At 31.6% G+C, this 26,435-nt stretch overlaps 1 protein-coding gene across 1 annotated transcript in view; it reads left to right on the forward strand.

Annotated features, from left to right (window-relative positions):
* Positions 1 to 26,435, forward strand: part of ADAM9 (ADAM metallopeptidase domain 9) — a 91,593-nt gene that overhangs the window by 36,338 nt on the left and 28,820 nt on the right. The window contains exons 7-15 of the mRNA XM_031950730.1: positions 2,605 to 2,670; positions 4,367 to 4,438; positions 5,334 to 5,503; positions 7,275 to 7,356; positions 12,549 to 12,682; positions 16,686 to 16,857; positions 18,512 to 18,604; positions 19,166 to 19,361; positions 22,507 to 22,612. Coding sequence (XP_031806590.1) covers positions 2,605 to 2,670; positions 4,367 to 4,438; positions 5,334 to 5,503; positions 7,275 to 7,356; positions 12,549 to 12,682; positions 16,686 to 16,857; positions 18,512 to 18,604; positions 19,166 to 19,361; positions 22,507 to 22,612 — 1,091 coding nt within the window. The remainder of the gene's footprint in view (positions 1 to 2,604; positions 2,671 to 4,366; positions 4,439 to 5,333; positions 5,504 to 7,274; positions 7,357 to 12,548; positions 12,683 to 16,685; positions 16,858 to 18,511; positions 18,605 to 19,165; positions 19,362 to 22,506; positions 22,613 to 26,435) is intronic.

The raw sequence follows: 26,435 nt of genomic DNA on the forward strand, positions 1-26,435 counted from the left end.
TTAAGATCTCTTTGGGATATAAGCCCAGTAGAAACACTGCTGGATTAAAGGGTATGACACATTTTGAGAGCTCTTTGGGCGTAGTTCCACCAACAATGTATTAGTGTCCCAGTTTTCCCACATCCTCTCCAACATTCATCATTATCTTTCCTGGCTTTTCCTTAGCCAGTCTGAGTGGTGTGTAGTGGTCTCTCAGAGCTGTCTTAATTTACATTTCTCTGATCAATAGTGATTCAAAGCACCTTTGCATATAACTAGAAATGGTTTCAATTTCTTCATCTGAAAATTGTTCATATCCTTTCACCATTTATCAGTTGGAGAATGGCTTGAATTCTTATAAATTTAAGTCGATTCTCTATTTTAGAAATGAGGTATTTATCAGAACCCTTGAATGTAAATTTTTCCTCCCATTTTACTGTTTTCCTTCTAATCTTGTCTGCATTGGTTTTTGTACAAAAACTTTTTAACTTAATATAATCAAAATTATCTATTTTGTGATCAATAATTAATTCCAGTTCTTCTTTGGCCACAAATTCCTTCCTTCTCCATAGATCTGAGAGGCAAACTATCCTTTGTTCTTCTTATAATATTGTTCTTTATCAGGAGCCCATTTTGACTTTATCTTGGTATATAGTATTAGATGTGGGTCAAATCCTAGTTTCTGCCATACTAATTTCCAATTTTCCCAACAGTTTTTATCAAATAGTGAGTTCTTATCCCAAAAGCTGGGTTCTTTGGATTTGTCAAACACTAGATTACTATAGTTATTGACTAGTTTGTCCTCTGAACCTAACCTATTCCATTGATTGATTATTCTCTTTCTTAGCCAGTACCAAATGTTTTGGTGACTGCTGCTTTATAATATAGTTTTAGGTCTGGAACAACTAGGCCACCTTTTTGCATTTTTTTCATTAATTTCCTTGAGATTCTAGACCTTTTGTTCTTCCATATGAACTTTGTTATTAATTTTTCTAGATCTGTAAAATAATTTCTTGGGAGTTTGAGTACTATGGCACTGAATAAGTTGATTAATTTAGGTGGTATTGTCATTTTTTTATATTTATTTGGCCTATCCATGAGCATGTGATATTTTTCCAGTTTATTAGATCTGACTTTAGTTGTGTGGAAAGTGTTTTGTAGTTGTGTTCTTATAGTTCCTGACTGCTGTGGCAGGTAGATTCCCAAATATTTTATATCATCTACAATAATTTTAAATGGAATTTCTCTTTGTATTTCTTACTGCTAGAATTTGTTGGTAATTATAAAAAATGCTGATGATTTCTGTGGATTTATTTTGTATCCTGCAACTACTAAAGTTGTGAATTGTTTCTAGTAGTTTTTTAGTTGATTCTTTAGGATTCGCTAAGTATACCATTATATCATCTGCAGAGAGTGATAATTTGGTCTCCTCATTATCTGCTCTAATTCCTTTAATTTCTTTTTTTTCTCATTGCTAAAGTTAATATTTCTAATTTAATATTGAATAATAATGGTGATAGTGAGCAACCTTGTTTCACCCTGGATCTTACTGGGAATGGTTCTAGTTTGTCCCCATTATATATGATGCTTGCAGATAGTGTTAAATACATTCTACTGATCATTTTAAAGAAAATTCCACTTATTCCTATTCTTTCTAGTGTTTTTAATAGGAATGGGTATTGAATTTTGTCAAATGTTTTTTCTGCGTCTATTGAGAAAATAATGATTTTTGTTAGTTTGGTTATTAATATAGTCTATTATGCTAATTGTTTTCCTGCTACTGAATCAGTCCTGCTTTCTGAGTATAAATCCTACTTGGTCATTATCCTGGGGATAACTTGCTGCAATCTTTTTGCTAATATGTTATTTAAGATTTTTGCATTAATATTCATTAGGGGAATTGGTCTATAATTTTCTTTCTTTGGTTTTTTTTTTTTCCCTGAGGCAATTGGGGCTAAGTGACTTGCCCAGGATCACACAGCTAGAAAGTGTTAGGTGTCTGAGGCCAGATTTGAACTCAGGTCCTTCAGACTCCAGGGCTGGTGCTTTATCCACTGCACCACCTTTCTTTGTTTTGTCCCTACCTGGTCTGGTGTCAACACCATACCTTTGTCATAAAAAGAATTTGGTAGGATTCCTTCTTTCCCTATTTTTTCAAATAGTTTGCATAGTATTGGAATTAATTGTTCTTTAAATGTTTCGTAGAATTCACATATAAATCCATCTGGCCCTGGAGATTTTTCTTAGGGAGTTGATTAATACTTTGTTCTATTTCTTTTTCTAAAATGGGACTATTTAAGTAATTTATTTCCTCTTCTATTAATCTGGGCAATCTATATTTTTCTAAGTATTTATCCATTTCACTTTGGTTATCACATTTATTGACATATAGTTGGGCAAAATAATTCCTAATTATTGCTCTAATTTCCTCTTCATTGTTGGAAAGTTCTCCCTTTTCATTTTTGATACTAACATGACTCTGCTCATTTCACTTTGCATCAGTTCATGTAAGTTTTTCTGAAATCTATTTCAGCAGGTGTATTCTTAAATTTTGGAGGATAAGAGTATGTTCTTTGCATATGTGACCCTTTGAATTTTTTGACATTATGATTGTTCTCTTGGCAGAAAAAAAGAGCCATCCTTCCACACACCAGATATGTGGAGCTATTCATAGTTGTAGACAAAGAAAAGGTAAGATTGTTAAATATTTTTCTTATTTTATTTGAAAACAAAGAGTGTGTCTATTTTTGTGGAGAAAATCCAAGATTTTTCTATTTTGAAATATCTTCCCTAAGAATTCTTCCCTCACATTCTCATAACTTACCTTGAAGATAGGCATTTTGACCTCTCTTAGATACCTTAATGAATACGAATTAAGTGCATCAGGTGCTACTTTACTGTTTCTATTCTCTGGAATTTAAGATAGTTGTGTATCATCAAAAGTTGATTATTTTTCTGTATACAGAAGTTGGACTTGGATTAACAAAGCAATAGTAAAAAGATAAAGTCTTCTTTCAGCCCTAAGTTCAATAAAGAAATGACATAGTGAATCAGATGATAACCAGGAAGTTTACTTGTTCATAAGAAGATATACTCTCAACTTCATCAATTTTAGATAACCCTTTAGATAACCATTTAAAAAAATGCCTTTGTTCTTGATTCTTTCATATAATACAGTCAAGACTGTTCTTAAAAATGCAGAAAGGCTAACAATGTTAGAACCCCCTCCTGTGTAGATTGTATATGTAAGGATGATGACCATTGTAAATTATAGAGAAGATGTTTACCTACTGGGGTGTTGCCTTTGCCAGTTTAATCATAGACCAAATATCTTTGTGTTCACATAGTTTGTTTCAGTGAAGAAAATCAGTCACGCTAATTGTTTTACTTTATATGACAGATGGTCTAACCACATATTTCAATTTAAAACCACTTGTTTTGGTAGAATTCTAGTCACTAAATCTAGCACATGGAAAAATTATTGATGATACTTTAAAACTGATATAAAAACATAATAAATTTTAAACCTTCATGGATTTATAAAGAAAAACGTTCTATCAAAATTTTTTTGATTTATCAGTTTCAAACATTTTTGTATATAGCACAGTATTTTTCTTTGATGTGTGAAATGATGGCCCACTAAACATGTAAGTTACATATGTACAGTTTTCCTTGAGTAAAAATAGTTGTATTTGTTGAGTTCTTTGAAAGTTCAATGTCTGAGGTGTTCTGCGGTTAATGTTTATATGTGATAAATAAATTTTGTTTATGTATGCTAAGTAAAATTTGTATTGGATAAAATTCTAAATTTTCTTTTCGTTTGCAATAATATGCAAAACTTTATGATATAATTTTTGAGACTCACTGTTTTTTACTGACCTGATAATAATTTAGGATCTTTAGGTGTTTTTATATTTTTAAACTTTCCCTCTTACTTCTGGAAGGTTAACGACTAGATAACTTTATTCAGACCTGCCTTGGTGGAGAGAGTATTTAATCTCAAACACATCTTTTGAAACATCAAAGTGTAAATCTTCTCAACTGTAATATTCATAAACCTGTTTTTATTTTTAAATCAGTATACATTTGGTCTAAATATTGTAGTTAACTTATACTGACTTTAAACTTCTTGCTAATTTGGAGGGAATATTTGGGTTATTTCATTTGTGTTTATGAAAACTGACTTCATTTTATTTTTAATTCTCTTTATCTGTTAGGGTATTTTCTAAAGCTTGACCTTAATTTTAGATACAGACGTAAGATTTGTAATTTAATCATGCTAATTTGTATTTTTTTTAAAAATTTCTTTTCAGATTACACTCTTGTCATTTTACTTATCCTGGTGCTTATTTTCTTTCCTTTCTTTTTTTTTTTTTTTTTTTTTCAGTATGACACGATGGGGAGTAATCAAACTGCTGTGAGGGAAGAAATGGTTCATTTAGCAAACTACTTGGATAGTGTGAGTTGTGGTTAATGTCATGATAAAATAATTCATTGTTTATATCAGACCTTCAGAATTGATTGTAAGTTTCTTAGTTTGATCTCTGAGTCACCCAGGGACTTGTTGGTGTTTGAGTCTTACAGTGTTTTATTTCTTAGATTTGTAGACTACTCTACTTTGTGATAATTATTAAATTTGAAACAAAAGTAAAGGTATAGTGGATGTATCTAAAACTATAAAGCACTAATTTCATAGAATGTATGTGCTCTTTAAAGTGGATCTGACAATGCCTTTTCATAATACATGAAGCCTTACTATAATATTATTTGATCAAAATACTTATTAAATAGTTTGTGTGGAACTCAGTATCTTTAATAATGGTGTTTCAACTGACATTGTATTTTTATAGATAGAGTTAATGATGTTAGATGAGAGATGTCTGTGTCAACTTGTTTGCCATCAAAGTAATTGTCTAGAAAAATTTGCCTTTTATTGACAGTATCGTTATTTTTTTTTTTTAAAAGAAAACTTGTTTTCTTTAATTTCCTCCTACATTTAAAATTTTAGAATAGCAATATTCACACTATATAATCAGAGCATTAAGAATCTTATCTAGGGTCATACAAGTACTAAGTGTTAGAGAGGTAGGATTGGAGCCTAAATACTCTTGACTCCATTTCTATCACTTTTTCCAACAGTGGGTATCACTGTCTCTTTGTCATTTGGTATGAAGTTGTAAAATAGCTTTATCTCTAAGTTAATACTATGATATGTACCCTGAAAACATCATCATTTTATTAACAAAGGAATCAATTTCCCTGGGACTTAACTTGCTTTATTGTTATTTTATTTTTGGCCCACATTCTTAAATGTATTAAATGTATTTTTGTGGTGTATTTTTCTTTTTTTCCAGATGTACATTATGTTAAATATCCATATCGTATTAGTTGGGCTAGAGATTTGGACAAACTCAAACCAAATTAGTACAGCTGGAAGTGCTGGTGATGTGTTGGGGAATTTTGTGCAGTGGCGAGAAAAGTCACTGATTACACGTCGGAGACATGACAGTGCGCAATTAGTTCTGTAGGTGATGTTCTTTTTTATTTCAAAAAATTTTATTAAAAAGTGATCATTATTATTTATTTTTATTGCTACTGTTTTCTCTCAAGGCTTCTTAACCTTAAGCAAAATTAAAAATTCAAAGTATTGAACATAAGGTAATAACTAATTTTGGACAGAACTTATGCATGTAAGTGAGTATTTTTCCCTTCAGATTAATTATTCTGAAAATCTATGTATTTATTTTAGAAATGCTGCCATTATTCAAATTATATTTGAAACTAGTTTTTTGACCATCAGAGTCTAAATTATTTTTCAAAAATATCTTCTGTGTTAACAAATCTTTATCTTATGAGGGTGACTTGATTTTTGGAAATAGTATTTGGACAAATGTTCCTGATCAGTAAAGTGGGTAAGCTAGCATATTATATTATTTGGGATCAAAAATTAGTTTTTATCTGTGGTTCATAAATTGTTTCTGATGGCAATTCCGAAAGTAGTTGTAAAATATTTTGGTCAATGAGTGTGCATCATGGCAATAAACTTATAGCCACCTTGAATTTTTATTTTGGCAAGCATTATTTTCATGGTTGTGTAAAATACATTTGTTAAGTGATACATTTTAATCTTTCCATTTTGATATCATCCTATTCTAATAGCTCATTGTGATGTGGAGGTAAACCTGAATTCTTGAACCTTATACTACTAGATCAGGTGAGATTATCCTTTAGGAGGCTTGAGGATTCATGAGATTTAGAAGAGTTGCTGAGGAAAATGGAATAGAGAATTAACTGAGGAGAATTAGAATGTGTTAATGTACTAAGATCCCTATTGAGCTTAGATATAAAATAAATTTATAGTGGTTTTCTGATTACTTTAGCTCTGATCAATAGTACTTGAATACGAACAAGGGCAGTAATAGCAGACAATAGCAACTGATAGAGTACTACTGAGTTACATTTTGGAAAGCTATGATTAATGATAAAACAAGGGAAATAAAGGGTTTGAAAGTAGTGGATACTGAAGAATTGAGAGGTAGTGTGGGACCAGAAGTCAGAGACCTGGGTTCAAGTACCACCTTTGGTACTTAGCTAATGTGTAATTAGCCTTCTCAAAGACTATTGAAAAATGTATAAAAGAAAAAAAGGAGTAAAGAAATAAAAATTTATTAAACACATGTTATATGCCAGGCACTATAGTACCTGCTTTTAAATACTATTTAATTGATCCCCACTGTAACCCTGAGAGGTAGATGCTGTTATTATCCTCATTTTACAGATGAGGATACTGAGGCAAACAGGAATTAAGTAACTGGCTCAAGGTGACATACTACCAAGTATCTGTGGTTGGATTTGAATTCAGATCTTCCTGACTCCAGGTCTACTGCTCTATCCACTGTTCCTCTCCCTTACAAAAGAGCAGTAAATATACTCAGACCACCTCATCAGAGTTGCTGAGAAGAAAGCATATTGTGAACTCTAAAAGACTATGGAAGTGTAAGTTTTATTAATTGTATGATGCAATTAATAAGGGTTTCCATTAAAGTGTTTTAATTTAAACAACTTTAGCTACCTTAGAGAGTATGTTACAGTCACAGAACAATTCCATTTATGTGGAGAATTTCACTTATCACATTGGATGAGTCGTTGCTCTGTTCAAATCTGACTAGGTATGTTTGATACAGCTTTTCCTACTACTATTTTCTAAAGACAATCTGATGGCATCATCCTAATCAGCAGAAAAGATGTTTTACTTTATTAGTAAAGTTCCATTTTTCATTTCTCTGGCAATTCAGGAAGAAGGGCTTTGGAGGGACTGCAGGAATGGCATTTGTAGGAACAGTGTGTTCAAGAAGCCATGCAGGAGGCATTAATGTGGTACGTTGGTCTTTTCATATACTGCTAATTTATCTCTTGCTTTCTCTATTTGTGTAGCTATTTATGTACTAAAAGTTTTAGGTTTTTTCCCCGATTTACATATAAAAACAATTTTTAACAGTTTTTTTTTCAAAAGTTTTTTTCAAAAGTTTTGATTTCCAAATTTTATGCTTTCCTCCTTGTCCTCCCCCCACCCTAACATGGTAAGCCATTATGTAAAATATTTTTATATTAGTCATTTTTTGGAAAAAAACTCAAACCCCCCAAAAAGAGAAAGAAAAATGATATAATTTGGTTTGTATTAAAATATCATAAGTTCTTTCTCTGGAAGTGGATACCTTTTTTCTTTTCTTTATGAATCCTTTGAATCTTGAATCATTGTATTGTATTACTGAAAATAGCTAAGTCCTTCACAGTTGTTCATCATACAATATTGCTATTAACTATGTACGATATTCCCCTAATTTTGTTCACTTCACTGTTCTTAAATTCATATAAGTCTTTCCAAGTTTTTCAATACAATAATATTTTATTACAATTATATACCACAGCTTGTTTAGCCATTGATTCATGGGCATCCCTTTAATTTCCAACAATCACAGAAAGAGCCACTATAAATATTTTTATACAAATGGATACTTTCTTCCCTTTTTTGATCTTTTTGGTATATAGACTTAGTACTAATATTGGGTACAGGATCAAAGGGTATACACAATATAGCTTCTTGGGTATAGTTCCAGTTGGTCTCCAGAATAGTTGGATTATTTCACAACCCCACTAATAGTGTATTTCTTTCCCAATATTCCCACATTCCTGCAACATTTATTATTTATTTTCCTTTTCTGCCATATTAGTCAATCTGATAGGTGTGAGGTGATACCTCAGAGTTCTTTTAATTTGCAATTCTTTAATCAATGATTTACAGAAATTTTTTCATATAACTATAGATAGTTTTGATTATTTCATCTATTCTTATTCTTTGACCATTTATCAATTAGGAAATGACTTGTATTCTTATAAATTTGACTCCATTTTCTATGTATTGGAAAAGAGGCCTTTATTAGAGATACTTGCTGTAAAAATATTTTCCCCAGTTTCTTGCTTTCCTTTAAATTTTGATTTCATTGGCTTTATTTGTGTAAAACTTTTAAAATTTAATATAATCAAAAGTATGCATTTTATATTTTGCAATATTCTCTATATCTTGTTTCATCTTAAATTCATCTCTTATTCATAGATCTGACATAAACTATTTTACACTTCCCTAACTTGTTTATGGTATCAACCTTTATGTTTAAATCATCTATTCATTTTGACCTTATCATAGTATATGGTATGAGAGGTTGGCTTTTACCTAATTTCTGCCAAATTGCCTAGTGAGTTTGTGTCCCAAAAGCTTGGATCTTTGGCTTTATGAAACACTATGGTCATTTACTACAATGTATTGTGTACCTAGTACCTAATAATACACTGATATTTTGATGATTATTGCTTTATGATACAGTTTGAAATCTAGTGTGGCTAGATAACCTTCACATTTTTTCATTAATTCCCTCAACATTCTTGACCTTTTGTTCCAGCTGAATTTTCATTAATATTTTTCTTGTTCTATATAATGTCTTTTGGTAAATTGATTGATTTGGTACCAAATTGTATATTAATTTATGTAGAATTGTCATTTTTTAAAAATACTGACTCTGTGTACCATGAGCAATTCTTATTTTTCCAATTTTTTTTTTCTTGTGTGAAAAATATTTTGCAGTTGTGTTCACATAGTTCCTAAGTTTGTCTGGACAGATAGACTCATGTATTTTATATTGTGTATTATTATTTTAAATGAAATTTCTCTTTCTATGTCTTGCTGTTGGACTTTGTTCATGACATAGAAATGCTAATAATTTATGTGGGTTTATCTTATATCCTGCAACTTTGTTAAAGTTGTTGATCAGTTCTCTAAGTATACTGTCATATGTAAAGGGTGATAGTTTTGTTTTCTCATTCCTATCTAATTCCTTTGTTTTCTTTTCTTATTGCTATAGCTAATATTTTTTTCTATATTAAATAATAGTGGTAATGAGCATCCTTGCTTTACCTCTAGTTGTCCTGAAATGACTTCTGGCTTATCCCCATTACAGATACTATTTGCTGATGGTTTTAGATAAATACTACTTATTATTTTAGGAAAAACTCCTTTTATTCTTATACTCTCTAATGTTCTCAGTAGGAATGGGTATTGTATTTTGTCAAAAGCTTATTCTATATTTATTGAAATAATCATATGTGGATTTTGTTACTGATATGGTTAATTATGCTGAAAGTTTTCCTAATAGTGAAATATTTTTGTTCTTCCTGCTTTAGGTATCTATCATATTTATATCATAAAAGAAATTTAATGGGACTCTTTCTTTGCCTATTTTTCCAAATGGTTTATATAGTATTGGGATTAATTGTTCTTAAAATGTTTTTTAAAATACACTTGTGAAAAAAATCTTGTTTTGGAGATTTTTTCTTAGGGGGTTTATTGATGATTTGTTAAATTTGTTTTTTTTTTAAATGGGATTATTTAGGTATTATATTTTCTCTTCTGTTAATCTGGGCAATTTATACTTTTGTAAATGTTCATCTATTTTGTTTAGATTGTCAGATTTATTGACATATAATTAGGCAAAATAGCTCCCAATAATTGTTTTAATTTTCTCTTCAATGATGGTGAATTCACCCCTTTCATTTTTTTGATACTAGTAATTTGGTTTTCTTCTTTCCTTTTAAAAATTATATTGTGCAGTGGTTTACCCTATTTTATTGATTTTTCTCCTCCATAAAACCAGATCTTGTTTTATTTTTTAGTTTAATGATTTCTTTCATTTTTACTAATTTCTCGCTTGATTTTCAGGATTTCTAATTTGATGTTTAATTGGGGACTTTTAATTTATTCTTTTTCTAGTTTTTTTTTTTAAGTTGCATATCCAATGTGCTGATTTATTCTTTTAAAAATTTTATTAAGTATTTAGAGATAGAAAATTTTTCTTGAATACTGCATTGACTGCATACTATAAGTTTTGGCATGTTGTCTCATTATTGTTATTCTGTTTAAAGAAATTATGCCATTGATTTGCTTTTTGATCCATTTATTCTTTACAATTAGATTATTTTGTTTCCAATGAATTTTTAACGTCTCTTTCTACTGTTCATTAAATATAATTTTTATTGCATTATAATTCAAAAAGGATGCCTTTAATATTTCTACTTTTCTACATTTGGTTGTGAGGTTCTGATGCCCTAATACTTATATAGTTACTTTTCATGTAGATGCCATAATCTGCTAAGAAAAAAGTATATTCCTTTCTATTCCTATTCAGTTTTCTCCAGAGGGCTATCATATCTAACTTTACTCCCTCCCTTCCTTCTTCCTTTCTTTCTTCCTCCCTCCCTCCCTTTCTCTTTCCTTCCCTTCTTTCCTTCCTCCTTCCTTCTTTCCCTTATCCCTCAAGGAAATTGGGGTAAAGTGACTTGCCTAGGGTGCCATAACTAATAAGTATCAAATGTCTGAAGCTGAATTTGATCTCAGGTTCCCCTGACCCCAAGTAGTGATACTCTATCCACTGTGGATTTATCTATCCCCATATCTCATTTTTCTTAAATTCTATTTGCCTTCTTAACTAATTTCTCATTTTTTAAAAATTAGATTTATCTAGTTCTGAGGGAAAGTTGAGGTCATCCTCTAGTGTAGTTTTACTTCTTTTTCCTTCTGTAACTCATTTAAGAAGTTTGGTATTATACCATTTGGTGCATTTTTAGTAATATTTCTTTGCTTTCTATGGTACCTTTTAACAAGTTATAGTCTCCTTTAATTGGATCTATTTTTGTTTTTGCTTTGTCTGACATCATGATTATTACCACTGCTTTTTTTTTTTTTAACTTTAGCTTAAGTATAATAGATTCTGCTTCAGATTCTTATGTTTACTCTGTGTATGTGTATCTATGTGCTTCAAATTTGTTTTCTTAGAAACAACATGTATGATTCTGAGTTTTAATTAATTCTGCTATTCACTTATACAGGTGAATTCATTTCATTCTCATTTATAGTTATTATAACTGTGTATTTCCCTGCATCCTATTTTCCCTTGTTTATCCTTTTCACTCTGTTATCTTTCATCTATCCCTCTTCATAAGTGTTTTACTTCTGACCACTGTCTTCTGCAAACTGTCCTCTCTTCTGTTAGTTCCTCCTTCTCTCCTCTTTTTCTCATCTCTTTTGTTTTCCTATAAGATTGATTTAAAAAAAAAAATCCAACTGCTTTTATGTTATTCCCTCTTTGAGCCAATTCTGATGAGAGTAAGGGTTAAACATTGGCTGTCACCCCCTCCCCCCCATTCCCTCTCTACTGGTAATAGTTCTTTTATGCCTTTTTTATGTGAGATAATTTACCCCATTATACTCCTCTCTTTCCCTTTTGTTCCAGTACATTCCTCTCTCCTCTTAATTTTTTTTTAGATCATTCCATAACATTCAACTTATATTTATACTTCTATGTATATAATATATATTTCTATATATTTATTATACTTCTATAAAAATTATACTTTTAATTAATAGTAATACAGTTCTTAGTATCTTCTTCCCATATAAGAATATAAAACATTTTATGTTTTCTTTTTTCTTTTTTTACCTTTTAATGCTTCTCTTGAGTCTTGTATTTGAAGATCATTTGTGTTGTTCATCTCAGGTCTTTTACTAGGAATGCTTGAAAGTCCTTTATTTCTTTAAATGTCCATTTCCCCCCTGCAGGATTATACTCAATTTTGCTGGGTAGGTGATTCTTGGTTGTAATCCTCACTCTTTTGCCTTCCCACAAAGATTGTGATTGAAATTTGCTAATGCTTAGGTATTCTTTTAAACTATTGCTTTTAAAAAAAACTAGATGAAGTAACAGTCTCATCGGCCCATGAAAACTGAGGCTATCACTTTATTTCTTAGAAGGTCTCTAGAATATCTCCCATCAATTGCTATTTAAAATCATTACATTTAAGCTAATATATTCCTGAACATCCAAGTCCAAAAAAATTCATGTAAATGTTGATTTGTAATACTACCTTGTAGAATGCCTAATTAAAACTAAATGTAATTCTTTTTGTTGAGCAAATATCTTTGAGAAATAGCACTCCATAATCATATTCCTCCTTTTATATAGTTTGGTCAAATCAGTGTGGAGACCTTTGCATCCATTGTTGCTCATGAGTTGGGACATAACTTGGGAATGAACCATGATGATGGGAGAAACTGCAGTTGTGGAGCAAAGAGCTGCATCATGAATTCAGGAGCATCGTAAGTCAGATATCTTGGCTTTGGAATGAATAGTAAAATAGAAAAATGATCTTTAAACTTGATGAAGAAAGTACCAATCTCTTATTTTAGAAATTAAATAGCATAATAGCTATTCATTTCTGAAATAGAAATTGTAGATGTTATATTAAAAACTTGAATAGTAACAAACTTAAAAAAAGACTTTTTCTCATAACAACCATGTTTGTAGGCATTACCAAGATTGTAACATGGAAAACACTGGAATTTGAAGTTAGGGCAGTAGTTTAATCTTAACTTCTATCTTTCTGTTTTAATACCTTCGATTTATTTACTTTTTTGGGTCTCAGATTCCAGAAGTGTAAAATGAAGAGGTTTGCCATGATAATTTTTACAGGCATTTATAGCTCTAAATCACAATCACATGATTACTTTTTCGTAGATCTGTAAAATGAGGCTCAGATAGATTTATATCACTTCATCTAATTATACATTTAATATATTTGAATTTGAATTTGAATTCAGGTATTCTAAATCAAAATCCAATGTTCTTTCTTCTATATATTTTTATTTTTGCCAGAGATTACTATGGATCACTTAGAGGATGCTCCCAGATTACATATCTCCTCAAACACATTTTGAAAACTACTGGTAGAAATTAGAGAAACAAACTACTCTCTTCCCCCACTTCCACCCACCTCTTTTTGGTTATATTTTGATAGGGAATATTGTTATATGTAAATATTTTAGTTTATTTTTCTCCTTAACATAGTTCTGTGGAAGTGCAGTTCTTGCCTTGAAGATAGTGGAGAGTATATCAATGGGAACCCTTTCCCCACCACCATCCCTTTTCATTTTATTAATTTATTAATGTTTTATGAAATGATGTGTTTGGACTTTAAAATTATGTGAGAATTATACATGTCTTACATTTTGTTGAAGGACTCTATATTTTGCTCCTGACTTTTACAAACAATTTTAGAGAAGTTAGATATATTATTAAATTAATAAATATTTATTCTTATGGGATGTTCTTCCCATTCATGTGGATACTTTAGTTACTACTAGAAATTATGATTTCTCTATTTTTTAATGGAAATAATTCATTAACTTTTGGGATCAAAAATAAATAATCACTTCTTGTCCAGTCTGCAAATTTATAAGAACATGGCTAGCTTATAAGAACATGGTCTCCTGATGAACATTTGTAATTCAAGCTATCAGAGCTTGTTTGTGTTTGACTAGAATGGCCTTTGAAAATTTGGAGATATTTCCTTATTATTACCTATTAGATAAATATCGTTTATTTATTTAATTATTAAATGTATTGATTAATAATAATAAATACAATATATTTAATTAATTATTAATTATTAAATTTGGAGCTATTTCCTCATTATTACCTATTAAATAAATTCCAATGACTTCTAGTTATCCTCAGGATCAAATGTAGAATCCTTTCTTACACCTTATACTGTAGTGCCATGTATTCTGACGTTTAATAACACCAGCCTCCTTGTTCTTTCTCTAACAAGATAAATCCCATTTTTTAACTTCACAAATTTTCACTGCCTTTACACCATGCCTGGAATGCTGTCCCTGCTCATCTCTGCCTCTTGTTTTCTTTTAGGTTCCAATTTAAATACCACCTTATACAGGAAATTTTTTTTGATACAAGAAATTGTGTTTCTGTTGATCATCTTTGATTTATCCTATGTATGATTTTTTTTGTGCATGTTATTTTATCATTAGAATCGTGAGCTTTTCAAGGGCAAGGACTATCTTTTACTTCATTTTGTATTTCCAGTGCTTAGCATAGTATTGTTTATTGTTTATTGGTTGACTTACTGACATGAAGATCTGGGCTTTGCTGTATTTTCTCTTAACATGTTTACTATTAATTGTGAAACTCTAGGGAAAGAAGATTATCTGTAAGAGATAAAGAGAGGTGGTATTTCTATCAAAGAAGATGGGTTAGAAGTGAAAACATGATTAGCCTGCCATACTTTGGTATAAATCTGTGAATTCATTGATTTCTGTATTTACTTTAGTGATGCAGATCTCAACCTGTATACTTCATCCTATCCAACTCTTAGCCTAGCTTTCTTATAAAACCTCACAACATTTTGGGGGTTTCTTTTCCCTTATTCTCATTTTCCCAGATTTCTTTTCCTTATTCTCATTATACTTGTCTGGCCTATCTCCTTTTATAATCACATCACTCTAATGATACCTTTTATAACATTCTTCTTTTATAGTTCTTCTCTGGTAATATATTGAGGCTTACTCATATTTTTGAGGTAGCTAAATGGCTCAGTGGAAAGTATACTAGGCATGGAGTCAGGAAGACATCTTCATGAGTTCAGATCTGGCCTCAGACACTTACTAGATGTATGACCCTGGAAAAGTCACTTAACTCTGTTTGCCTTAATCCACTGGAGAAGGAAATAGTGAAGCATTGTGTATTGGTGAATGCTGTTAGAAGCCAAATATGATATCTTCATTGATGGAGAAAGGATATATTTTAGAAATTGTTTTAGAATTTTTTTAAAGAACAAAACAAAGTGTTTTAATCTGAAAAATTTTGACAGATCTTTTTCATTTTTCATCTGTTTTTATTCTCCTAGTTTTATCTTTAAATGTCTTGAGAATGATCTGGTTTACCTGAGTCATTACCAGGTTTGGTTTTGTTTTTTTAAAATTGTAACTTTCTGTTTTAACAACATGAAACTGTTCATCATCTCCTAACTTCTTCCTCCATAAAATTTTACAAACTAGCTTACAGTATTAATCAGTATTTATGTATCAAATATAATGACCATTTCAGATTGGAAGAGTTTAGGACAATAGCCCATATCTGCACAGCTCTCCCTTCCAAATAGTTACAGGACTTGGTGGAGGATAGTTGTAGTTGACAGGTCTTCTTCAAGTAAACCAAGTCAATTTCCTTGATTATCTTAGTTGACCAAGTTATATTAAAATATAAAGTCAGATCAGGAAGCCTGTAATAGTATTCTCACACACACACACATACACACACCCTCACACACCCTCACACACCTTACCCTCAATAAACATTAAGCATCTGCCATATGTCGGTCACTTTGCTAAGTATTAGAACTACAAAAAGACACAGATAGTCCCTGTACTCAAGGATATCTAAATCTAGATCTAGAAACACACACAGATATTATATATGTTGGATTCTGATATATTAGGGCTGTTTTCTGCATATTTTAAGTAGTTGTAGTCAAGTAAATATAAATGTTAATAGCTGCTTATACTAGGCTGATTATAGCCAAGAAAATCTGATTTTTAGAGTCAGTTATAAAGAGTTATACATGATTTAGAAGTTGACATTTAGCCATTGGATTGTTTTGGAGAATATAGTGAGATTGGAGGAGCTGTATGACATATTGGTAAAAAGCAAACAAACAAACAAACAAAAAACAAAAAAGAAGAGATCTGAAGATTTCCTGAGTTCTTGTTCTGACTTTGCCATTTATGGCTTGCATTTTGATAAGTCACTTAGAGAAGTCTTACTTTGTGGATAATTAATTACATTTGCACTGTGCTCTGAAGGCAGGTAAGTGGCACAGTGGTTAGAGCATTAGACTTAGAATCAGGAAGTTTTCATTTTCCTGAGTACAAACCCAACCTCAGACATTTACTAGCTGTATGATCCTGGACAAGTCACTTCACCCTGTTTGTCTCAGTTTTCTCATTTATAAAATGATATGGAAAAGGAAATGGCAAACTGCTTCAATATCTTTGCCAAGGAAACCCCAAGGAGGAGTTGGAGAAGACTGAAATAACTAAACAACAGCAATCATCATTGTGCTAAGAGGAAAATGTTTTCAGAGTATCTTTTTGTATTAACTTAAAAATGTTTTAGTTTTTTCCAAATGTGAATTCTTGTAAGTACTCTTTCTGTTTTATGAAGCAATATAAAATATTTTTGATTTTTTTTTGATTTATTTCGACTTGTAAAATAACATGAAAACTTTTCTCCTTGTCTTTCTTTTAGAGGTTCTAGAAACTTTAGTAGTTGCAGTGCAGATGACTTTGAGAATCTGACTTTAAATAAAGGAGGAACCTGTCTACTTAATATTCCAAAACCTGATGAAGCCTACAGTGCCCCTTACTGTGGTAATAAAATAATAGATCTGGGGGAAGAATGTGACTGTGGTTCTCCAAAGGTCAGTAATTATTATTATAATTTTTGAATTCTGTTTTTTTATTATTATTTTGAAATTAAATACATAAAGACAAAAAAGAGAACATTTCCATGTATATAGCACAACACAAAAATAGGATTCACTAAAAAACTGAATTTACATTTCACACTGGTCTTTTTGAAAAAAATACATAATAAGTACTACATATTATTTTTAAAAAATTAGCTTTTAATTTTCTATATGCAAGGATTGTTTTCTATATTCACCCTCGCGGTCTTATATTCCAAATTTTTCTCTCTTCCTTCCCCTAGATGGCTGGTTATAGACACTTTAATAACTTTCAGCATAATTTCAAATTACTCTCCAAAACTGTTGTATTAATTTACAGTTCCACTAATGGTGAATTAATGTCCTAGTTTTTTTTTCCTCTTCCTAACATTTGTTGTTTTCTTCTATCATTTTAGCAAATCTGATAGGTATAAAGTGATATCTTAAAGTTGTTTTAATTTTTATTAATCAGTAATTACATAGAGCATTTTTCTATATGACTATAAATTGCTTTTATTTCTTGCTTGGCAGACTGCCTATTCATATCCTTTGACTTTTATCAATTAGAGGATGGCTTATATCCTTACAGATTTGACACAGTTTTTTATATATTTGAGACATGAGACCTTTATCTGAGAAAATGTCTAAAAACATTTTTTTCACAATTTTCTGCTTTTCTTCTGGTCTTGGCTCCATTAATTTTATTTGTAGAAAACTTTTATAATGTAATATAATCAAAATTTTTCATTTTATGCTTCACAGTGCTCTCTGTTTCTTGTTTATTCATAATTTGTCATAAATTGTAAGTCTGATAGGTAATATATTTCCCATTTTTCTAATTTTCTTGTGATATCTACCTTTATATCTAAGTCATATATTCATGTTGTTTTTATCTTGACAAATAGTAGATACTGGTCTATGCTTGGTTTCTACCAGATAGCTTTCCCAACAATTTTTACTAAATAATGAATTCTTATTTTCCCAAACCTGGGTCTTTATACTTGTCAAATACAAAGATACTATACTCATTTGCTGCTGTCTATTATATGTCTACTCTGTTCTGCTAATCTGCCTTTCTATTTCTTAGCCCCAGCTAGTTTGGGTAATTATTGCCTTATGATATTTCAAAATCTGCAACTATTAAGCCTACTTTCCTTACATTTTTTTTTTTTTTCATTAGTTTCTTTGAATTTCTTGATCTTCTTTTGAATGAATTTTGTTATTTGTCTAACTCAGAAAAAGTTTTTTGGTAAATGTGAATTAGGTTGCTATGACTTTATTTTATTTCTCTAGCCCTGAGTTGAATAGCTTTTTGGCGGTAGGCAGTTGGGGGCTGTTCTGAGTGTGGGAATTGTGATGATGAACATGTGCCTGTTCAATTTGAGAATTGTAATGCTCTTACGTGTGTGTGTGTGTGTGTGTGTGTGTGTGTGTGTTCCTTTTCTTTTTTGTATCAAGTTGCCCTTTCCTTTTATCATTGCAACCATTTTTGGGAAATAGGAGTAACATATATTTAGGCCGGATCATTTCTTAATGTGTGAAATTCTTTCTGTTTAGCACTCCTGATATCCTATCATTTATATGGCTTTAAAGCCTTTTCTGACAGCCAATTTATATCATCTAACAGGAATGTGAATTGGACCCTTGCTGTGAATCTAGTACTTGTAAGCTCAAATCAGGTGCTGAATGTGCATATGGTGACTGTTGTAAAAACTGTCAGGTAAGAAAGCTTGCTTGGTTGAAAAATAAAAATATTAATCTTTTGCCTTCTGAAATCTCTAGTAAAAAAGTACTTATTTTGTTGTGTGATTAGCAAGGAAAGCTTTATTGGGTTTTAATGTGTTGTATATGTGAGATTGAGGGAAATTCTACCATAGCAAATGTCCTTGGAATATTTGATCAATCATTCAATAAACATTTATTGAGCATCTAAAATTTTTGATTCTAATTGCCTTCAGGCCCCTTTCTGCCACTTTTATTGCAGAGATGAATGGAAATTTTATATAGCTTTTTAATTTATTGAGTTTCCATGATACGATAATTTATCACTTAGTTTCCAGAATATTGGTTGATAATTTTTATATTCTGGGTTAGGATGATCTTTGGTAAGTAGTTTCAGTCTGCCACCAGGACTATACACAGAATCTTTCCAACATAGTAGATTTTTTTTGTCATAATGGAATAACTTTTGTGGAATTTTTTCATAAAATATGTCTAACTTTGATTTACTTATTAAAATTGAGCCAGTACTAACTGTTTGATTTGAATTTTGTTTTTCCAGTTCCTTCCAGGAGGTTCTCTATGTCGGCAGAGTGCCAATGAGTGTGATCTCCCAGAGTATTGTAATGGCTCATCTCAGTTCTGTCAGTTAGATGTTTATGTTCAAAATGGACACCCATGCCAGAACAATAAAGCCTATTGCTACAGTGGCATGTGTCAGTTTTATGATGCTCAGTGTCAAGTCATCTTTGGCTCAAGTAAGATTTAAATAGAAAATATTTTGAGTGATACAATTTTTAAGATGTGTTTAATTTGTCAAACTAAAATAGTTCTAATTTTAATTTTCTTAAATTTCTATGGCATTGAAGATGCATATTTCTCTCATTTGCTTGTGCTTAGGCTTTATTGAAATATTATCATCAAATGTTTAACTACCTATTTTCTGCATGAAAATGTGTACCTAGTTTGTAGTTTACATTAGTCAAAAAATACTTACTATTCTTTTGGAACTCACTAAACATCCTGTCATGGTGTTCCTTTTAATAAGGTATTTTATGTAATGTAAGAATGTAATGTTTATTTTTACTTAAAAAGATGGGATTTGTTAGACAAGTCATGTGTAAAGAGTCAGTTCTGGTGTCAGGAAGAGTTGGATTAAAGTCCTCCCTCAGATTGTGTTTGTTATCCTTATAGTCACTTAACCTCTCACTACCCTATTCAACTCTAAAACTCTTAACCTGACATTGATGGATAGATTTCAGGAGGGTTTTGTGAATTTGGATGAAGAAAGAAAATCACAGCTTTATTTAAATATATTTGATTTCCTATGTTATTATTTTGTTTTTAAGCATTTCTGAGTTCTGAGGAGTCTGTAGGTCTCACCAGACTGCTAGAGTTGTCTATTATGTGGAAAAGTTAAAAACCACTGGTAAAAGATTCTAAGTTTCAGAGTAGTTTCTAGTCTTCATTGACAGAAGGGTTTCCTCATTTGGAATTGCCTATAGCAAGGAATTCACAGGTCTCTTATCAAATTGCAAGGTGTAAACCTAGAGAAATAATTCCTCTTATATACTTCATGCAAATGGCATGAAGTATAGCAACCTGTTAGACAGGTAATACTGCCTTTTTGGATAATAGAATTATAATATTTAAACTAGTCCTTTTCATTTGTTTTGAATATGAGTTGGTCTCTTTAGAATCTGTTTAGACGTCAGCATGATTATTGGCATCCATTGATTGAATTATGACTTTAGTAATAATTTAAAATAAGCTGATTACAGCAGTATCAACAGAAATTTTAAAATGAAAGATACATATATGTGTGAGGCATTATTTACTCACTTTAGAGAAGTTAAGTGTGCTTATGTATAGATTATGTACACACACACACACACACACACACACATATTCTTAATCTTGTAATTACTCCATGGTCCAACAAGAATCCTATATTCGCTGGTTAGGAGCCATTCAGTTGAGCTATCTCGTCACAGATAAGTCCTCAGAATCAAAGATAACACCAAGATTTTCAACACAGAAGCTTGAGTGGAATGGATAGTTTAAAAAATAAAAAGACAAATAGATCAGAAGTCAGGTAGGGGGAAATAATAAGTTTCATGCTGGAAACCTTGTGTTACAGTGAAAAGAGCATTCACCCTGGAATGAAAGGGCCTGTGTTCAACTTCTGCCTTTTATTTTTGCTGTTTTTGTAACCTTCCTGAATCACTTAACTTTCATGGGATTCATTTTCTTTCTGTCAGATAAGAGGATTGGGTTGATGATAATCTTTGAGGACTCTTCCTGTTTTAGAGCTGTAATTCTGTGACCTATAAAATCATTTTCTGTAAATGTCAAGATCTTGCAATTCCATTGGTTGTCATGAGTTTAATAATCAATTATGTAAGTGACTCCCATATCTGAGCAGTTAGGTAGTACACTTTATAGAGTATTGGGCCTAAAGTAAGGAAGACTTATCTTTCTGAGTTCAAATCTGACTTCAGACATTATCTGTGTAACTCTGCACAAGTTACAGTTTTCTCATCTGTAAAATGAGCTGGAGAAAGAACGGACAAATTACTATAGTACTTTTGCTAAGAAAATCCCAATTGGGGTCACAGAGAGTCAGACACACTTAAAATGTCCAAACAACAAAGTCCATATCTTTATTTCAACAAAATCCATATCTTTATATTCAATTTTTTTTCTGTCCAGTCCATCATCATCTCAAACTCATCATGTTCAAAATCACTCATTTATTTTTCCTCCCAAATTCACTGCTATTCTAAACAATCCCTTTTGAGTTTACCACCATTTTTTCAGGAACCTTTGTTTACAAGCTCATGTCTTTCTTGATCCTTCATCCCTATGCTCATTCACGTTTATGCAGAATCCATTAGGGAAATAACAAAAGATGAAATAAAATGCTAACCCTTATGCTCATAATGCACACATTTTGTAGACGAAATCAGACAGCTCACATAAATATCATGCAAAGTGATTTACAAGGGGATAAGAGAAGCACAAAGTAAGTGCGTTTTGAGGCCTTTGAAAAATAGCTGGTTATAAGGTGGTCAGGCAAGTTTAATTCAGTCCAACAACCATTTGTTAAATGTCTGTTATGCAAGATACTATAATAATCTCTGTAGACATAACAATGAAAAATGATAGACCATATACTTATAGTGAGTAGCCTCATTTTCCTGACTTCAAACCTAGGATCAGATTCTTCCTAGACTTGTGACCCTGGCAAGTCACTTAACCCTATTTGCCTTAGTTTTCTCATCTATAAAATGAGTTGGAGAATAAAATGGCACACCACTCCAGTATCTTTACCAGGAAAACCCCAAATGGGGTCATGAAGATTTGGATGTGACTGAAAAACAATTGAGTAACAATACTTAACAGAGTTGACAGTATGATAAGAATAAACTTATACACAAATATGATACAAAGCTACAATGGAATATGGACAAAATGCTTAAAAAAATTTTTTTTGGGGGGAAAGATCACTATAAGCTGGAGGGATCAGGAAAGTTTTCATGGAAGAGAGAAAGAACTTTCAGTTGGCTATGAAGAAAAAAAAGGATTTCAAAAGGGAGGAATATTTGTTTTTTTAATCCATAAGCATTAATTAAGCTATTGTTATGCATCAGGTATTCTGCTAAGCACTAAGAATGTAAATGCAAAAGCCAGACTTATTTCTCCTTTCAAGAAGCATTTATTTTTCTAGAAGGCATTATATTTTGGGAGTATTAATTCAGTTTATGACATATTGAGTTTGAATTTTGATAATAAAGTATAAGACACGTTTGATAGGCAGTTAGGAAATGAGGAACTGAAGCACTAGAGAAATTCAGGGAAAAGTTATTTCTTGGTTAATACTACTTGTTTCTTGCATTTCAGAAGCAAAAGCTGCTCCAAAGGATTGTTTTACTGAAGTAAACTCTAAAGGTGATAGATTTGGCAACTGTGGTTACCATGGCAATGGATACAGAAAATGTTCTGCTGGGTAAGTAGAGGGTAAGAAGTGATAGAATGTGGAAAACCTTAAAGGTCAATGTCATATGCTAGAATAACATCATTAAAAATGCACTTAAAAATTCCATTCCTCTGTCGTCTATCTGGCTTAACTTTCTATATTTGTATTTACAAATGGTGATATCAGTTCTAAAAGAATTTTAAAATGTAATTATGTCCTTCCTTGCACCTAGTAAAACTCAATAATTTTGTTGAAATGACTGAAGTAACAATAAGCATCATGCTCACAGAGTATATAGCACTCAGAGAATAGAGAATCATAGAACCTCAGATGGAAGTGACTTCATAAACCAACTAATCCAGCCTATATGTGAACAGGAATGTCTTTTAATAACACATTAATTTGTAGTCACTCAGCCTCAATCTAAATGACTTCCACTGAGGGGCGCTCACTAATGTTCTGAGGCAACACATTCCACTTCTAGATAACTATATTATTAGATTTTCCATCTCTAAATCTATGGCTTTGTAATTTCCACTTATTGCTCCTGGTTTGTTTGTTTGTTTGTTTGTTTTGGGGGGGGGAGGTGGGATAATGGGAAGATTTATAGAATAAATCAAATTGTTCTTCTACTTGACAATTATTTGAAGACAGAGATTGTCTCCCAAGTAAGTCTTTCCTTTCCCCATCACCATTGGCCTCAACTGACTTTTCTAAAACATGATATTCAATGGGGCAGCTAGGTTGTACAGTAGATAGAGCACCAGCCCTGAAGTCAGGACAACCTGAGTTCAAATCTGGCCTTAGACACTTAACACTTTCTGGCCACATGACCCTGGGCAAGTCACTTAACTCTAATTGCCTCAGGAAACAAACATGATATTCAAAATTAAACTTAATTTCATAGCACTTCTTTTTTGGAAAATGAAATGAGTAAAGATGTAATTAGAAATCCTTATATTCTCCCTTTGTGGTAGAGAGGAAGCAGCGTGGTATAGGAGAAAGAATCCTTCTCTGGAACTTGAGGAACTCAGTTCAAAGCACACCAAAAGTTTATTTTTACTGCATATGCAATTGTGGACAAGTCACTTAAATTTTCTAGGCTTTATTTTCCTCATATGTAAAACAAAGAGATTGGATTAGATAATTTCTGAAGTACCTTCCAGTTCTAATTCCATGGTTTTATGACATCATTTTGTATAACGAAATTATTTCTGATTTGAAATCCCTGTATTTTATGCAGATCAGATTAGTGATTCTACTTCTGGTCTGTGAGTCAGTATTACATCAAATCTTTATCCAAACTGTCAACTACCCTAGCCTTGTCCTGACTTACATTTGTGCCTCTTTCTTTCATAGTCATCTTTACTCAGCTATCATTGTAATTGCCATTGAGCATATTTTAAAAAATTATTAATGAACATTTTAAAATCTCTTCCTACTCCTTCTTTCCCTTCACCCTCCTATAAATAAAACAGAAAGAAAGCCCTTGTAACAAATAAGCCTTATCAAATAAAGCAAATTCCATCATTAACTATGTTGAAAAATATTTTTCTATACTTTCTGAGTCTATCACCTCTTATCTAATGAACTTCATCTTAGGACCTCCAGAATCATTTGTGTCAATCAGCACATTGATCAAATACTGATGCCTTTCAAAATTATTTATCTTTATCATCTTATTAGAGTATAAATTGTTCTCTTGGTTCATCTCACTTCATATATAAGCCTTTTCATTTTCCTCTGAAATTATCTATTTCATCCTTATGGCACAATAGTATTCCATTGCATTCACAGACCATACTTTGTTTCACCTTTTCCCAGTAAATGGGCACCCTCCCTCCTTCCATAGTTTCTTGTTTTTAGATACTGTAGAAACAGATTCTGTAAACATCCTTTTACTTTTTTCTTTTGATATTTTTGAGGTATATTCCTAATAGTCACTTCACTGAATTTTTAAAAAGCATGTATATTTTGGTGTCTTTTCAGGTTAGTTCCATGTTCTTTCCAGAATGGCTATACCAACTCATAGTTTAACCAACAGTGCATTAATGTGCCTGTTTTCCCATAGTCTTCATCATTTGTCAATTTTCTTTTTCCTCAATCTGCATATGATGATGTCAAAGGAGGACTTTGGTAAAAGAATTGGTACCCTAGAAAGGAGAAATACTGGGAAGACCCTGGGTTCTTAAATTCAATTCCAATGGAATATAAGTTTTCTTTTCAAGTTAGAAAGTCCTCAAGTATAGGCTAATGATGAATTATATTTTATATGATCAGCCTGGCCAGGTAGAGATATATCATCAAATTGCCTCCATGGTGATGCAGTTTTCATCACCACCACTTTCAACAACTTTGTAATAAGAGTGCAACTCTGTAAAATTATTGATCAGTCTATCCAGAATTTGAAATTTTTGTAAAGAATTGATTGTACTTAGATTTTACTGAGCTTATGGGTAAGCAATTCAATGACCCCAGGTATCAGAATCATAGTTCTTCATAGGCTGAGAGTTAATCCTCAAAATTGCCTATATATTGATAATTCAATATTCAAGATTTCTTCTTTTAGCTCCAGAGAACTCAAACAACTAGAGCTGCAGTCTGGATTTTATTTGTAATACTTACATTTGTAAAGTGCATGGGACAGTTTGGCACATAATAGTGGAATAAATCCCCAGCACTTAATGTTGGCCTCTCACATAGGCTTACACTTTCTTACACGTTTGTGTTTGGCCACTTATTCCTTTCATTTTCTGTGGTGCAAGGACAACTTTAGAGATAGTAGGAGATATATCCTGAATCTGTCTGGGGCTGGAAAGGATATTAATAGCCATCTAATCCACTACTTTCATTTTATAGTTGATGAAGCTGAAGGCCAGAAGATTATTTGTCTGATAGCAAGAATGTAACAAGAGACAAATAATCAAGCTGTCTTTCTCTTATGTATGTTCTGCAGTACTGTCTATAATTTATGAAATAATAGCTTAGAACTAGCAAGAAAGGAATAATGCCAAAAAAATTTGAGAAATACTGTGGCAGGTGAGTCTGTCTAATGAACTCTATGACATCTATTCTGGGAAATGTGTTCTGGGTTGGTAATTTCACTCAATTGTCTCCTCAGAAATTGCTGACATATCCTAACTTCTGTAATTTCCATTTGTAATTGGCAATGATTCTACTCATGAAATTATACAAATCTTCTATGTTTTTGCTGATTTATCCATAAAAATTTTTTTCCCCATTTTTAGATTGTCTTGAGATTTCCATGTGCAAACTTAGAGTTCTATAGTCCCACTAGCTTAGAGGAGACTAAATAGCTTGTTGGGTGTATGTTGTAGGTAGGATTCTCGGGGATTTTGCCTTTCTCTAAAATTACTTAGAAGCCTTCATTCTGATCTGACTCCACTGACTTGGTTCTTTTTCCCAGAACACCCTGGGAAATGATTAGAGAATCAATACCTAAATCTCTGTGTTGGCAGCATTCAGCAATAACCCAAGAAATATGTGAAGCATTAAATTTTGTATGAATATAACAGATTGTGGAAATAAGAAAATATAATTCATGCTGACCCACAAGATTATAAATAGAATAGAAATTCAATAGAGTTAGTGATAAAATGCAGAATTGCATGACAGGTAATCCCTGGATGTTTTTGAAAACAGACCGTTTTCAAGATTAGGAAGAGGACTTGTATCAATATTATTTCAACTGAAGAACAGTGTTTGGTAAAAAGAAGAAACCAGAGTTGTTTGATCAGGTGTACAAAAATTGAGGCAATTTAGGGGAAATTTGAGGTCTTTTACAGATCATCTATTATGCATATAGTCATGCTACTGCATGTGATAATCAATA

The sequence above is a fragment of the Sarcophilus harrisii genome, chromosome 2 (assembly GCF_902635505.1).
Source record: "Sarcophilus harrisii chromosome 2, mSarHar1.11, whole genome shotgun sequence".
Classification (NCBI taxonomy): Eukaryota; Metazoa; Chordata; class Mammalia; order Dasyuromorphia; family Dasyuridae; genus Sarcophilus; species Sarcophilus harrisii.